Source organism: Carcharodon carcharias, chromosome 25 (genome assembly GCF_017639515.1).
Source record: "Carcharodon carcharias isolate sCarCar2 chromosome 25, sCarCar2.pri, whole genome shotgun sequence".
Classification (NCBI taxonomy): Eukaryota; Metazoa; Chordata; class Chondrichthyes; order Lamniformes; family Lamnidae; genus Carcharodon; species Carcharodon carcharias.
The window spans coordinates 4,358,605-4,375,034 of NC_054491.1; the positions used below are offsets into that span (position 1 = coordinate 4,358,605).

At 40.4% G+C, this 16,430-nt stretch overlaps 1 protein-coding gene across 1 annotated transcript in view; it reads right to left on the bottom strand.

Annotated features, from left to right (window-relative positions):
- Positions 1–16,154, bottom strand: part of igsf9bb (immunoglobulin superfamily, member 9Bb) — a 707,799-nt gene extending 691,645 nt beyond the window's left edge. Inside the window, exon 1 of the mRNA XM_041174093.1 lies at positions 15,852–16,154. Within this exon, the coding sequence (XP_041030027.1) occupies positions 15,852–15,915 (64 nt within the window). The 5' untranslated portion in view covers positions 15,916–16,154. The remainder of the gene's footprint in view (positions 1–15,851) is intronic.
- Positions 16,155–16,430: the final 276 nt, after the last annotated feature.

Below are 16,430 nucleotides of genomic sequence, written 5' to 3' on the forward strand. Positions count from 1 at the left end.
TACACAACTGCCTTATCCTGCATTTAATCAGCTCTGATAACATGCAGTCCACAGGAAAACGCTTGCCTCTGTGTAAGCAATTGATTTCCTGGACTGCCGTGCATGAAACTGTGGTCAAGGAAAATGCAGCAGCCCAGCAGCTCCAGTCATGGAGAGTGTATGAAAACAAAGTAGAACAGGATTCAGAACAAAACAGTGAAATAGCTGTTCTGATGAACGGCCATTGACTTGAAACATTAACTCTCTCTCCACAGATGCTGTCTGACCTGCTGAATATTTCCAGCATTTTCCTTTTCAATATTAGTGAAATGGCTTCCACTTGTTTTGTTTTGTGAAAGCAATGGTTGCATTGTGTTCCTCATTACAATGAATGTTGGAGTTCTTTTTTTCAAAATGCGGTGTTGCCAGGTAATCATGTAAAACCTTGGAGAATGTGTTTACAGCCAGTTAGACCACAGAAGCCAATATACAGGTCTTCTATTGTCATTGAAAAATGTATAGATGCAGGCATGATGGGTCAAGTTAAGTGCGCATTACAACATCACACATACCTGTAAGAAAGAGAAATCTTCGACTGCTGGCTGCCAGTTTGGATTCCTCAGTCAAAAACTTTTAGTTTCCACAGTGCCAAGAGCAAACAGTTCCACAATATGAATAATCACTCTCTCTGACAGGGGTAATAAAACCAGTATCAAATTGGTCTCCCTCAACATACTGAAAAAAGGCTTACCAGCCAACAGAGAATCGTTCAATCATTAGCACATAGGAAAGGTTTATTCCACTTATTTTGAAGAAGATTCATTATCAAGCATCATTAAATTTGAATATTATGGCACATCTTTCACAGCCTGTGCAGGTTGCAAGCTCCTTTGAAACTGAAAACATTGCACAAAGTCTTTTTCAAAGAACTGCAAAAGTCATGGAAACGCAGTTGCTGACTCATTGCGAATATCATTGGCAATGTGTCCAAGAGCCCACAGTGGCAATGTGCACACAGAATCAGTCAGAAATACATAACATATACATGCTTACATGTGTACAGAGCACCGTTCTGCTTTCCCTTCTGAGAATTAGGCAGTTAAATTGAAGTTGTCAGTATTTAGTATTAGTCAGCCAATACATCTTTAAATGAATTCTCAAGTACCGCATGTTGATCGTGCCGTTAACAGCAGTTAAATGCTACTTTATATTCATAATTTGCACGCACTCTGTGGGTGCAGAAAACTTACTTTCCAAATGGGCCCATCAGGTTTCAGAAAACTGCTTTTTGAAACTATTACCCCATCATCACTTAATATCATCCAATTTGAACACGGTAATGTGCAGTTCAAACAAAAATATATTATTTATCTATCTTTGATTTATTTGTTTTTATTAATAAACCTCCATATAACTGGTTAAAATGTGTCTTCTTTAACTGTGCAAAGTTAAAATCCAGGCAAAACTTCAGCGAAAAATGTCTAATGTTAAATACGGGTGACAATGTATTTTTAGAGCTTTTTGGAGCCATAGGCCTGTAAGTCAAACAAAACTCCCAGGGAAAAGTGATTGTAACCATATATCTATTTCCTGATTTTCTGTTTGAATGGAGTGCAATTAATGTATTGCTAGTCGCAATGAATCACCCACGGCTGCTTGTTTGAATGCAGCCGCCATTTTGATGGGTGGGCCATGCATTTCTGGAGCCATTGAAATCTATTGGCCCCAATAAATTCCTCAAAACCACAGGAAAATCAATGTGATTGTCAATACCAATCATCTACAATTGTTAAAAACTTGAGGATTAACCGGAAAACAGACAGAAAAGTGGCACGTGGTGGCATTAGCCATGGTTCTTTGTCTTATGCCAAGAAAGCACTTAGTTCATTGGATCTCCAAGTTGCTGGAGCTGCTTATCTATTTTCAATCAAAGGCCAGAAGCTAAGGCTAGAGAGTAAATTCACCCATTCCACCCACTCCACTTTGAGCTTTGCTCAAAGAGACCACTGGTTTGATAACTGGAATAGGTGCTGAACTACTTTCTTTGATCCATGCTGGATGCAACTCTGTTCCTGGTCTTGGTAAAGCAATATTGATGAAAGAAGATTAGCAGCTCCAGCAGATCCAATGGACGAGGTGGTTTCTCGGCATAAGACAAAGAGCCGTGGCTAATGCCACCACTGCCTGGTTAATCCTCAAGTTTTTAACAATTGTAGATGATTGGTATTGACATGTATTTCTGGTTTGAATCTGTACAGGCATGAGTTTGCTGTAGTCTATTTCTGAATCATGATCGAACTTTTTCTCCATTTCATTGATGATTTTCTTGTTCAATTTCATAAGCTAGTAAAACAATTCAAGTGTCGGAACAAATTGATTTATCTGGGAAGACAGGTGCAGCTCACTGATACAAGTGCCACTTCCCCAATGGGCCCTGCCCATTGAAAATTGTTAATGTGCCTTTTTCAAACCCTTAGCAATAGCTCAATTTGAACATAAAAATCGCCACAAAAAGTTTCAGTCACTGAAAAGTTTCAGTCACAGATAACAGGAATACTTAGATCGCAAAAGTAATCCTCCTGTAGCAGTATGTCATCACTTTAAGGCAAATTACAACACCTTGTTCTTTTAGAATTCCTGTAGACATGTATAGTACTCCACAATGGAGAAGATGCATGAGCATAACATATACCGATTCCTCTACAGTAGGAAAGAAATGTTCCATACAACCATCTCTACTGATCAGGTCCTGTTCTTCCAAGTATGTATCCTGTGTTATCTCTTTCTAATGTACTTTTTACAGCATAGGCCAAGGAATCTCATATCTTGTCAAAGTATGATTCTCATCCCATCACAGAATTCCAATCGCTATTCCCATTCTCTCCTATTGTATAAAGTTTCTGTTCTGAGCACAATCTTTATTTACTTGAACATGTTTCTACATTAACAGTGAGTTCCTTGGCACACACTAAGTGGTGTAATATATTTGCAAAGTGTGAAAAAGCTACAAGAGTTAGGCCAGAGAAAAGGGAAGTGTAAAGTTATTGATAAATAATGCATGCCAAAATGAACCTGGGCTAAACGCCAGATGAAAATCCTTAACTTCATGAGAGAGAGCTTCATCAGCTTTCCCAGATTGTAATAAGCAGTTCCAACCAACCAATGAAGGGAAAGGATGTCCTACTAAAAAATAATTTATTGAAAAAGTGGTAATATTTTCCCACATGAAAGATAATTTTATATAAAACCACACAGAATTTTATCCCAATAAAAAGATCATTTGCAATAGGTTGCTTGCTGCCAAAGGGCAATCTCAGTTTTAAAAACCTAGCCTTGTTCCTGATATCTCATTGATGGAAATATAATAGCAATTGATTTCAGACAAATTACCACTTCACTTCAATAAACAGAATCCAAGGTGTTGAACGCAATATGCCAGTTTTAACAAATGAGGACTGATGACCAGTGTCTTGTTGGAAACATCACCACTTTCCTTCGTTTATACTTAAAGATGGCTTCTTGGTTCAAAGAGTAATGTCCTCTGTATAATCAAGCACCATCAAGTCACATCACTGATTAGTCTTCATTAACAACCCAACTTCCAAGGAACAGTAGCCAATTGTACTTTGCAAGTTACACGCTGCAATCCACTAACATTGCATACCCTTTTCCGAAGGATCATAACTTCAATCCAGTTCACCCCAGATAAATACAGATCTGACAAAACCAGAATTCGAAGAACAAGAGGAGAGATGTTCAACTTCAGCACTCCTGGTACCTTCATTTTAAAAATGGAGGGCAAGTCACAGGTCCCAGAGTGCACAATTCCCAATACGCACCTCTACTTGTGTGAAACTATTAAAGCATAAAATCTCCCCTGGTTTCAGTCCAGCAAAATGGTTTCCATTTTTCTCATTACACAGAAATCAGCAACAATAAACCCTTACCATTTACTCCCAGATATCAGGCGCATTGAGCTATTTCCCATTCAGTTTTAGAGTTCCACTGCACCAAACCAATGTTTATGTATACCCCATTCCATACACTCTGCAATTGGAAGGCAATAGAAACATTACGCACACAATTCCATCAAAAAACATATTTTCAAAGATATGTATTTAATGCCCATTACATTGAATCTGTATACAGCCTGCTGACTTTCCCCATACAGACAGCAACACATTTATCTAAGCATTTTTGTGTATATAATGTTGTTGTTTATTATTCCTCTTGTTTATTGTTTGCATTGAATTGTTGAGCAAATCAATGATTAAATGGGCTGAGGTGTAGAAATTTGCAAGTTTGCTATTTTAATTTGTATGTTATAGAAATCCTGATCCAACATTAAAAGCATTAGCAGTTATGCATTTACTGGAACTTAATTGTATCTGTACGTATTTTACAGAAAACCAATTAAATGACTGAGTTATTGACAATGCAGTTCTTTGTTACCTGTGAACTATGAAATATGCACTGTTCCGCCAAACATGGTGGATGAATGGAGATTGTCAAGCACCTCTGGGCTTCTTTTAATTAAACTACATATTCCCTACTTAACTGCTCTGCTACCAGGCTGAGATAGAAAAGCTACATCACCCACAACCACCAGCCCACACCTTGCTTTTAAGCAGAAATTTTACAATAGTTAAACAATGAAAATGAAAGATGGAGTAATTTTTTGCAAAGTTTGGACAAAGGCACATTTAGAGCCTTGTGCCATCTGCTGAATGCTCAAACTAAGTCAGCTGCGCAGGAGGCTTATTATCACCAAGGAAAACAAGAACTTTACGAGTAACTACTGAAACCACGGGCTGGGTTTAATGCAGCGCCTTTGCAAAAAGAATGTTAGGTGGCCAGGCCCACTTAATTGTGGGAAAGGCAGCAGCAAAATCACCCCCAATTAAGTGGGAGGACAGAAGAGGCTGAAGCAGGATTCCCAGCCAATTAACACTTATTATCCTTGAGCCCAGTGCAATTCCTACGGGCTCAGGGATTAAATTGGGCTGCACAGCTTTCTTGCAGCCTTGCATAGCTGCCTAGCAAACCCTATATGGCGGGAGCTAGGGCGGGTGGGGGGGGGTTGGGGGGGAATGGAGTTGGGGGTGGTGGGGGGGGGGGGGGGGCGACTGCTGAAACTGCTCCCCTTGCTTCCAGCCCCCTCTGCTTCCCCTCTCCTGTGACTCCTATCCCATGAACCCCATTCTGCCTTCACTCACCTTTGGTCTGGGGTCCTCTGATCACCCTTGGCCTCTGGTGGGTGCATTACCGCCAGCTGCCACCACTCATGCTGGCATAGGTGGCAACGAGGAGCTCTGAACTCTGATTGCCAGGCAGAACTCCTGCCACTGGGGACCTCAATCATGGGGGAGGCACGATGGAGGGTACTAAGGTACATAAAGGTCATTTGATTCTGTCGGGACTCCCCCAAGGAGCTGATGGGGGCTCCTCACCGGTTCTCTGATCGGTGGGCGAGACCCTGTCAACCCGACAGAATCCAAGCCCATGAATTTACATAGAAATCACAGAGGCCAAATCCTAGGTTTTAATATAACCACCCATCAGAAAACTGACAAGATCATTGTAACACTGTTTTTACACCCCTCGTCAATTTACTCTCTCTGTTGACTTTCAAGGAGCAATATCAGGCCAGATATAATTGGTATTCCGCTCAATCCCATGAGTTTCTCACCCAGCAGGTTAGGTCAAAACCTACCCCGCCGTTCGAAACAACTTGACATGATCAGTTCCCTAGCTTTAAGAAGGAGCATCTCAGACGTGATGGTTCAGAGAAAGTGAACCAAATGATTTCAGACCCCAGGTGAGCAGGACAAGGGGAGCCAATGTTCAGGGTTATGAAGGGAAAATTTGGGGCAGACCTCAGTGTTGCCATTCAGGATCTTTCTCAACTTTCTTTTTTGTGGTTAGAGTTTTCACAGGCAATCCCAACACTCCTTTGATTTGAAAATTACAATGTTATGCACAGTGGAGAATGGAGTGGCATTCTATAGAATTAATAGTTACCATTTTATCACAATATTTCGCACCAGTGATTGCCTCAATTACCCACTATGCACTCCTGGCCATGACAAAAGGCTGAAAATTCATTTACGCAAAAATCAATAGTCAAAACTTTGTACAACAGCAAAAGTGAGCCTTGCAAATATTTGGCAGTACAATGTTTGACAATACTCTCAAAAAATAATGAATGTGTGATATTTGGAACTTGTAATATTTGATGAATCTAGTGTAGATGCTTCATTTCTTCCAGTCTGTCTCATCACTGTACTGAAGCAAGTGAACAGCAGACTAAGGGATTTTAGCAACACTTTAATTATTCTAAACAGGCTTATGATATCTCAATCAAAGCAGTTTTCCCAAACTAGACAACTTTACCCTCCCAACAGGTAGAAGGTAACTCAACGTTTCCTCTATTTAATGGGTATTGACTATCTTTGACATTTGATCCACATGTGTTGCCTGATCCCTACTGTATAGTTTGGCATTAAGCTCACATGTATGATCTCAAAAGAATAAGAGAATTGCTAATACCATTAGCCTATATTTATAATATTTTTAATATTTAGAATATTTTTAATACTATTAGCCTATATTTATGGGCAATTGGGAGCATTTTGAAGAACTCGGCTCTCTTCCCCTCAAATCAAAAGCCAACTCTCAACAGATTTGGGTTTTGTCTACCTATATAAAGACACCGAGATAAAGACAAGGGTGATTTTCAGATTACACCAAATATAGTTCCAATTCAATCTCAAGTTCCATCCAAAAATTATATGATACTGTGATTTTATGGGTTGCAGCATTGTGCTATTATGGTCAGGAAATATTTATTGACACAGTTAGAAGCTGAAAATAGTTCCAGGAAGATTGGTTGAGGACATTTAACTTATTTTGAATCAGATGGTACACTTGGAACAGTAGAATTAGTATGCTGGAGCTGTAAGATCATTGAGCTAGGAAAACTTTCTTCATCCAAGCCTTCTATGGACCAATAAATCAACTTAGATACCATGGAGCTCTTCATATCCCGCCATCCTAATGGTAGACCATCAACTTGATACTAGATTGTTGTGAAGGCTAAATTTGAGTCATCAACTTGTCTAACTTTGTGTTGTCATTTGAACATGCTAATTTATTCATCATCAGTTTGCTGAGTCACAGTGACCTGTGATGTTCCATATGGTTTGCCTCCAGCTTTATTAGAGTTTTTTTTTAAAAAAAACTTATTTTAGGAACCAAATGTTCTCAGGAAAAATAATTAACTGGGAGTGCTGTTAGACTGAGATTTTGCAAATACAATTAATTCAAAACAGATTCACAACATTACAGTCATTATTCACAAGTACATAAACTGGGCAATACAAACTAATAAGAAGTTTCTAGGTTGCAATGCAAGATTGAGCCATATGCTTAATTTTCCAAAGGTGAGTCAACCTTCTAATTAAGCACCATTGGAGGAGCCTTCAAATATGCATCCAAAACTGGACAAATTTTATCAATTTAAAATAAAAATCCATAATTCAGTTGCTGGATTACTGATGTCACACCAGCAAATAAAATTAACAGCAGCCATTCTGCCATCAAGAGATATCTTAGCAACAGGGGAAAGAAACTAAGGAAGGAAAAGAACCAGCATTTAAAGAGCAACAGCCTTGGGCCATCCTGAAATGTTTTTGTTCTGAACCAGCAGTTGGTAAAGCTGAGTCATTTAAAAATCCCACAGGGAAACTTTAAACAACTGTCATAACCTATATTTTTATTTTTGTATGTTTGAGCTGCAGCTCTAAATTCAGGAATCAGACCACCAGTTCTCAAGAGGTTTTATATCAAAATACATGAGACATGTATTAATTTACACAAGCTAAATATATACACATGGCTACAAATTACTACCATCATAACTTTTAACAAATTCCCAAACTAATCTCCATTAAAGCAACAGTAACCCATTGACTTTCAACAGACACCAGGCTAAGCATTTTCACCTTACAAATTCAAAATGAAGTTCCTTTCACTTTGGTTCCTGTGGAGACAGTTGTAGGATTACAGCTGCTTTGATCTTACATTGCCTCTGCCCCACATACACAAAATTGCTATCTGTTTTACCCAACACAGCTCATTGAAAGTAAATTCTCATTGTATCACTAGCCCCTTTGAACTCCACCTCTTTAACAATAAAACCCCTTTTATAGTACCAACTTTGTTAGTAATATAAACATATTGCTTGGTCTCTGCTAGTTAGCTGTCAGATTTCACCCCCTTCTTGAATGCTCTATTCAAAAAAAAATGCAAATGCACTCTACCTCTCTTACATCTCAAAACTAGTACACATCAAAGCATCCAGACCAGTTGGCTTTAATCAAATTAAGACACACCCACAGACTAAACCTCTATTTAAAATAAAAATATTCTCCAATAATATTACATACATTAATAGCTACATGGCACTTCACAATCAATTATTTCTGAAGTGTAATCACTGACATTTTGTAGGGAAGCACAATGGAGCCAATTTATGGGCAGCAAATAACAAAACGAGATAAATAACCAGTTAATATATTTCTATTGATAGTGACCAGATCAACTGAACGATTCTTCTTTAAATAAAGCATGGGATTTTTAAAAACTTTTTTTTTAACATCTGCCTGTTGCCTCTATTAAATAGCTCATCAAAAAGATGAAACCTTTAAGATCATGTCTTAGTTGCTCAAGGAAACACTCATTTTAATGATGAAGAAATGGAAACCACCCCACCCAGAGCAGGAGCATCTGCTATTTGGCACCAGCAACAAAAGTGTGCACAAGGTCTGGGATGGGATGGCGGGCCACGTTTCCCACCATTGGACATTGGGAATGTAATTTAAATACATCCGCATATCAAAAATTGGGTTCACTTCAGAGCTTTTAGCCTCGTGCTTTTCAATGTCTCGGGAAAAATCCCGAGTATCCAGTAATTGTAGCCATCTATTGTGCACCACACCTGTGCTAAAATGCCTGAATGCCAAAAATCATAGTGGCGCCATTAAATGTTACTACATTTCAGCCAAGCTCTTGCTGAGCCACTCAGAAATTCCAAAGGTTTTATATCCTGACTAACCACTGCATACAATAGTGGACTAGATTGATAGCTACTTTAGAATTTTCATTTCACACTCCATCAAAAACACAGTGAACTTTCTTAAACTCTTCTTCCATTCCTTTAAAATAAACTGGCAACGTGTGAATGATGGAATTTTCCTGGCAATGGAAGCATTTAAAAGGACACTGGACAAACTGACCATTTCAGAGGCTTAATAATGGCAATGGAAAAGCAAGTTCAAACGTTTTTTTTATGCAGTAAAAGCATATTTGGGCAGATTTATATTCGTAAAACTTAAGAAGAGTGCAGAAATCGAAAAGTTCCATTCAGTTTGTGAAACACACACTGACATTGATATCCTCTCTGGGTTCTAATCTGACAATTATTATCTTACCTAAAATCCACTTATTTCATTCTAAATTCACTCTAAAAGACAGCAGCATTACTATTATAAGCTGTGGCTCAGTTGGTAGCGCACTCACCTCTAAATCATAAGGTTCTGAGTTAGTCCTGCCCCTGAGCTTGAGTGTAAAAATTAAGGCTGACACAGAGTACAGCACTGAGGGTGCACTGCACTGTCACAGGTGCTGTCCTTTTGAAGAAATGTTAAACTGAGGCCCCATCTGCCTGCTTGGGTGGATGTAAAGGATCCCATGGCACTATTCCAAAGGAAAGCAGGTAAGTTATCCATGGTGTCCTGGCCAATATTTATCCCCCAATCTGCATGATAAAAACAGATTATCTGGCCATTATCAAATTGCTGTTTGTGGGAGTTTGCTGGACACAAATTAACTGCTTGTTTCCTACATTCCAACAGTGACTACTCTTCAAAAGGTGCTTCATTGACTGGTAAGTGCTGTGAGATGTCCAATGGTTGTGAAAAGCATTATATAAATACAAACTTTTCTTTCTTTTCTATGTGGCATCTACATTCAATAGTGGTCAAACCTTCGAACTCCTCCTCCGCCCCACCATGTGCCAATTATTTTTTGGGACACGCTAGATATTCAGGCATGAAGCATGTCTGCTAATCATCATCAAGCTAATGAAGTATTCACACTGCAAAGCAAGATACAGAGCCAAGATACTTGCTGGGCTGCCCCCTGCTCCATGTGATAAAATAGTTTTTTGTCCAATGGCAAATAGGGAAACTCATGTCTTTATTTCCATCTTTGAAATAACTAGAATTAAAATCTGAAGCTGTCTTCCTCTTCCAAAATTCAACATGCAGAACCACAGATGGAATATGGTAGTGTATGGTTTTGTTACTGGGCTAATAACCCAGACAACATGGATAGATATAGATCATCACAAAAATGAATTATGTAACAAATTCAGGATAATGTGGCTTTACACTTTTGCGCTTTTTATTTCAGAACTGTGAACTAATTATTCTACAGCTAAAAGAGGTTTGAATAAGAAATATGCCATAGCTCATACTATAATATTTATAGAATTTTGGCTTGTAATTTTAAAAAAAAGAGTAAACAGGTCAATTAGCTGGATAAATGTTTTTGGTGGCTATTATATGACAGAAATTGCACAGCTTTCTTAACAGCTGCAAAGAACAATCTCTAAAAGGGTTAATTGGCTTCTCTGCATGTGGCATCTGCCAGTGGCTCACTGAGCACTGCATTGTTTTGGCAATAATTTTAGGAATAATTTTGTAACACATTATTAAGCACAGACATCTGAAGCGTATCACCATTTTTCATGCCAGCTAACCTATCCCAGGAGATGACATTCATATCAAGAACATGTTACCAAATGCCATTTCAGAATCACTGCTTTGTCACCTTAAATATTTCACCAATTTATTCAAACCATTCACCATCTCTGGGATTGCCTCATGGACCTTCATCTTCATGAATCAATATCTTTAGGTGCTTAAGCTGAGAAACCTCTGGACATTTCTATGGCTTAGATGTTAACTGTTCAGTGAACAAGAGTAACTGAGACAATGATACTTTGAAACAAAATAGGTTTACATAGTTTTTGGAAGAGCTCCATCTGTGTGGCCACCCCCTAACAGCTTTTGATTAGAATGTTACAATACTTATCTATCAACAAATATTTCTGTCTCTGAGGTCCCACATAATTTATAATCTTTCACAACTTCACGATAAATTATTTTATGGAGCAATGAAATATTGCTTGTTGTGCTGCATCATGTTTCCCCTAATCAATGTGATATGGTCATTCATTCAAGGCTGCTTTTTGGACAACCAGAGCAATAAATGTGTGCTTTTTTAATTAATATGACAAATTGTTTCACGGACTTGTTTTCTTTCAGGCGTACGTGCTTTTTGTTATCAGTACTGCAGAGTGTCAGCACTATCGCCTTTAAATAGATAACTAAGATAGCAATTACTAACTATGAGCCAGTCAAAAGTTATTGTATCACTGTCAATATGAAATTAAATATATGCAGATGCTAGGATAGCCATGATGTGCAAATGTTGTACAATACTTTACATTCAATGTGATTTATTAATAGGCAACCTCACAATGCTGAGACATAACAAGCAGTTTGTTGGACAGGGCTAGAATACCAATACTCAGTGCCCATAAATGACAAGATATGGACACCTAGGGGTAGGGAGTCACTTGATGTGATACATAAGGTTTATGAAACATGCTCAATTACCAGCTGGTCTTTCCCTGACACAGGTTTTTATTTGTTTGTAAAAATATGTATTTGATTATTTGTTCTTTAATTGTCTGTGGGACCCCACTATGTTGGTTGCTACATACGCCCCCAAAAGGAAGAAATGCACTTCAGAAGGAATCCTATGATTGTAAAGTACCTTGGAACACACTGAGGGTGTGACAAAGTTCTACATAAATACATGTTCTTTTTCTTACAAAATGTTATTTCCCCCTCTCCTACCCCTATAGAGTTCATCAACTTAAATACTGGCTGCAACAGTACTGCATTTCAAATGAGATATTAAATTATGGCATTATTTGAAGACAAACAAGGAGGTCCATCCTGTAGTCTGGGTAACATTTATCCCTCGACCAAGACCATCAAAGCTCTATCATCACATCAGTTACTGTATCTCATTGCGATTTTTGGGATACTTGCCATGTGCATATTGGCCGCCACATTTCTCCACATGACAGCAGTAACCCCAATTCAAAAACAGTACTTCTTTGGTTGTGAAATGCTTTGGAATGTTCTGGGGTCATGAAATACAGTATATAAATTATTTTTTCTCTCTTTATTTATGTATAACTGGTATCTTAGGTGTATATGTGAGCAACATGCAGTACAGTTAACAGCAGCTAAGTTATGATATATGTCTGTTCAGGACTACAGAAGTGATCCAATTTATAAATGTGCAAGCAGCAGCTTTAAAAAAAAAGCTCTCAGTTGAAGTACATGCCCTGGATTGAGCTGTCCTGACCTTTCCACCCACTTTGCACGTTTGTCAACTTTGCACATTTTCAACAGACATTACTAGCTAGAGAAGCTACATAAAGTCTTCCTGTACAAATAAAGATAGATCAGTAGAAGTTTACCAGCAACACCAAGCCAGTAATATTGTGTTGGGTAATACGTTGTTCTAGTGTCTTTATATTTGGAATTAGTTAAATCAAATAAGAGCTGAGCTCTCTGATTAAAAAGAAACAATGCAAAAGGAGTCTTTGCATTTCTCTCCCATCTAATTTTTCTTCCTTCATCTCCAAAGATCACTGGCTTAGGGTGCAGTTTCAGTCAACAGTAGCTCCCTGTGCCTCCATCAATTGCTAATTATTCCATCCTATGATTCTGGGCAGTGAACATCAAAGGCTTTTTGACTCCATAGATATAATCTTCATCTAATAGGGATGCCAAAAAATCAAGAACCCTGAATCATTTTTTGACCCCCTGCCCAAAAGCATGGATGATATTACAGCATCTCAATGCCATCCCGGATGAAACTGTTCAGTTATAACAAACCACTGGAACACTGGAAGAATTTCCCTAATGTCCCTAACAGTTGTTGAAATCAAAATGTGTTGCTACCTGGCATGCTACAGAAATGTGATTGTTAATCTTCCTCAAAAATATCAGCATATAACACTCAAGTGAGAGAGCATACAGTTAAATATGACCAACTGCATTCTGAGCAACAAGTGCACAGAGCAAAGAGGGTCTGCAGAGGCACCTCTACACCAGTGCCAAGGTTGTGAACTGAGCTGGAAATCAAAATTAATGCAGACATCTGTTCTGTGGCACTGTGGTTCTCCAAATTGCTGAGCACCAGACTCTCTCCTCCCACCCACCACCAACCCCCCACCCCCAAACCACACAGCATAGTTTCCTATATAAATCCAATGCTGACTAAATATTCAGTTGAACTATTAGTATGCAATTCACTCCTTACCCTCTTAATTTTGGGTTATTTAATTGAATGTGTTGATGCCATATTTGAAGACTTGATTCCAACCAATTTCACTGATAGAATGTATTTTGTTCTATATACTGTATAGAAGCCACTCAGTAAAGAAATGAGGGAAATAGGGATTGTTTGCAAAAAAAAACAATTCAGTAAAACTTTTCATTTTACCATTTTATATATTTGTTACATTCTATGAAGAATCACAATTCAAATAGTACAATGATTCAAACAGTGGGGCGGGGAGGGGGGTGTCATAATTGAAGGCATTTAAATGCATGCTCATTTATTGTGCAATTAATCATCATATAAGTGGGACATTGTGTACTTTGGTATTCACACTAGTTACTCACCACCCCTTGCAAGTACATGACGGTGCTGTGACATACTGGAGTGAGCAAGGATGACATCACTCCACCCGCACGCATCTTGAAAGGTGTCGGAGAGAATTAACAGGTCGGCGGGAGCTGGGGAAAATGTGTACTCCAGCTGATAGCAGCGTGGAGATCTCCCGCGTGATAGGCAATGGCATGTCTTGTTTAACAGACCGCAGCATTCCTCATTCAGTGGCTGCCAAAACATCACTAACCTGCCTTTTGCCCCATTTAGCTTGGAGTCTGAATGTGTGGCACATTCTCTCCTAAATGTGGCGAGAAAACAGTTGAATTAAATATTGAATGCAAAACGGAACATTGGTTGGTCAACCTTGCGAATTGCGATAACATTGGGGACGCTTATCCATGATTGTACTCCAAAACGTGACATCGGTTTAAGGGGACTGCGGAGACTCTCACCTTGATACCACGTTGTTCACCTTTACATCTCTGCGACCTATGGAACATCTGTTTTACTTCTACTGATCAGTGTAATGCGAATTTACCGTGTAACTGAGTTATATTGCGTTTGTTCTATCATAGTAATAAGCAGTCTGCAAACCTCCCGCACCCCCAACACATACACACACACACACACACAAACTGGCATAAACGAGTGTTTCCATTCGGGAGAACTTTGGGGAGGTGCTCCAGATGTGCAACGTAAAGCGTAGACTAACACGCAGCGGTATCGCGCCGTTAGTTAATATAATACGAGCTTGCAACGGAGTCAGAAATAACCTCCAGACCTTTTCCCCTCGGAGAGTGCCGGTTGCAGTCCGCGAACCTGCCTCCCCCGCTCGGTCACGGGACGCGTCTGAAGATGCAGGATTTGGGGGCTGCCAAAAGGTTAGATCACATCTAAATGGCAGCTCGGAGAGGCGACAAAGCCACTGGTTCAGGTAAAGCGATTAGTCATGTTCACTCAGGGAGGACTGCCAGTCATTTGTCATAAAGGTCATAGCTACTTAAAACTCCTCCAATACGGATTTTATTCTACAAATATATATATATCATATAGGGTATAGGAGAGTACCCGCACTAGGAATAGTCTAGAAACTAATACGCTCAGAAAATAGAAATTAGTGGCATTAGTTAACATTAATTTTCAATAGTTTCAGTGACTCTGCCTGCTAACTGGTGGCATTTCATTCTTCAAAAATCGGCTTCAGTAACATTCATCTAAAATAAATCAGGCTTCACCCGTTTCATAGCGTCCAGTCTTTTCTGAGAGTGAACTCCCAGAACCTCTATTTCACTGTAACCCGTAGAAACTTTCGCTTCTAGCCTCCAAGTGATCTCTCTCTCTCCCCCTCTCAGCACCGAGTATTCACAATTCGAGCACTCGCCTCAACCGAGGACATTGCAGCAATATCCACATCTGCAGCTGCGACCGGTTCATCGGGAAGAATGAGCTGCACTACCCCCCCCCCCCCACCCCACACACCCCTTAGTGGCGCGGGCAAAGTTGCTGAAACTGGTACATTTTGAGCAGGAAACCCAGGCTTGTCACCTGCCTTAAACAAAAAAGTGGGGTGCGAGGGGCTGCAGCCAGCGGCCGCGTTTGAACATCTGCATCAGCGCGAAAACGCGCACCGTGCAGGAGGAAGGTGGGGGTGGGGGTTGAAAATTGGAATTTAACAGCACCGTCCAGCCAGACAGCTCCCGCAGAACAACGGATAAAAGTTTCCTTTTCGCCCTTGGTAAAGCCCATAACTTTTGCAGAGTGCCTGGCAATAAATAAAACAATATAGCGAGGTGGTGGGGGGGGGGGGGGGGGGGTGAGAGAGAGAGAGAGAGAGAGAGGAGGGGCAGCATATTACACCGAGCCCCTTTCAGTTGGGATTATTAGGCAGTTCAATGCATGAGAATAATGTGGCATTCAGATATTTAAACACAAACCCAAAAGGGGCTCTCACCCCCACCCCCCAGGAATCGGTTAAACCCGCCGCTGTCAGCACAGTCGCACCCTCAGTGAATAAAACTTGGGCAGAACGGTGTTGAACTTCAACTCACCTTGAGCTGCCGATCCTCTAGTGCTGATTACACCCGCTAGCAAAGTGGCCACATACCAAATCATAGTACTATTAACCCACTGTGAGACCTGGCTGGATCATATCTTAGAGCTCTTCACTTTTGGATGTTCCCCGGGAATGCAATCCTTCCGCTGGTGTCCTCTTCAGCTCCTGCTCACTGCTGCTCATTCTTCTTTCTCCTTCTCTTCCTCTTGCCCTGCCTCTTGCTCTCTCTCTCTCTCTCTCCTCTCTCTGCCTGTCTCTCCCTCTCTCATCCGGTTACATCCCTCTGGCACTGGCACTGGCACTGGCACTGACACTGGCGACTGGCAACTGGCGGCTTCGCCCTCTTCTGCCCAGCTTTCTCAGCTCCTTTGCTCTTTCCCAGCGGCCGAGGAGAGTGGATTTCCCCCTCCCCGCCCCCAACCACCCCCCCCCCCACGACTCCCTCCCCCGGGCGCGCGCTCGCTCGCGCGCGCGCGCGCGCCCGGCCAACCTAACTTGATGCTCGCCCGGGACCCGGCGCCCCGCCCCCCCCCCCACGCTTTCCCCTCCTTGCTGCCGATTGGCTGGGACGCGC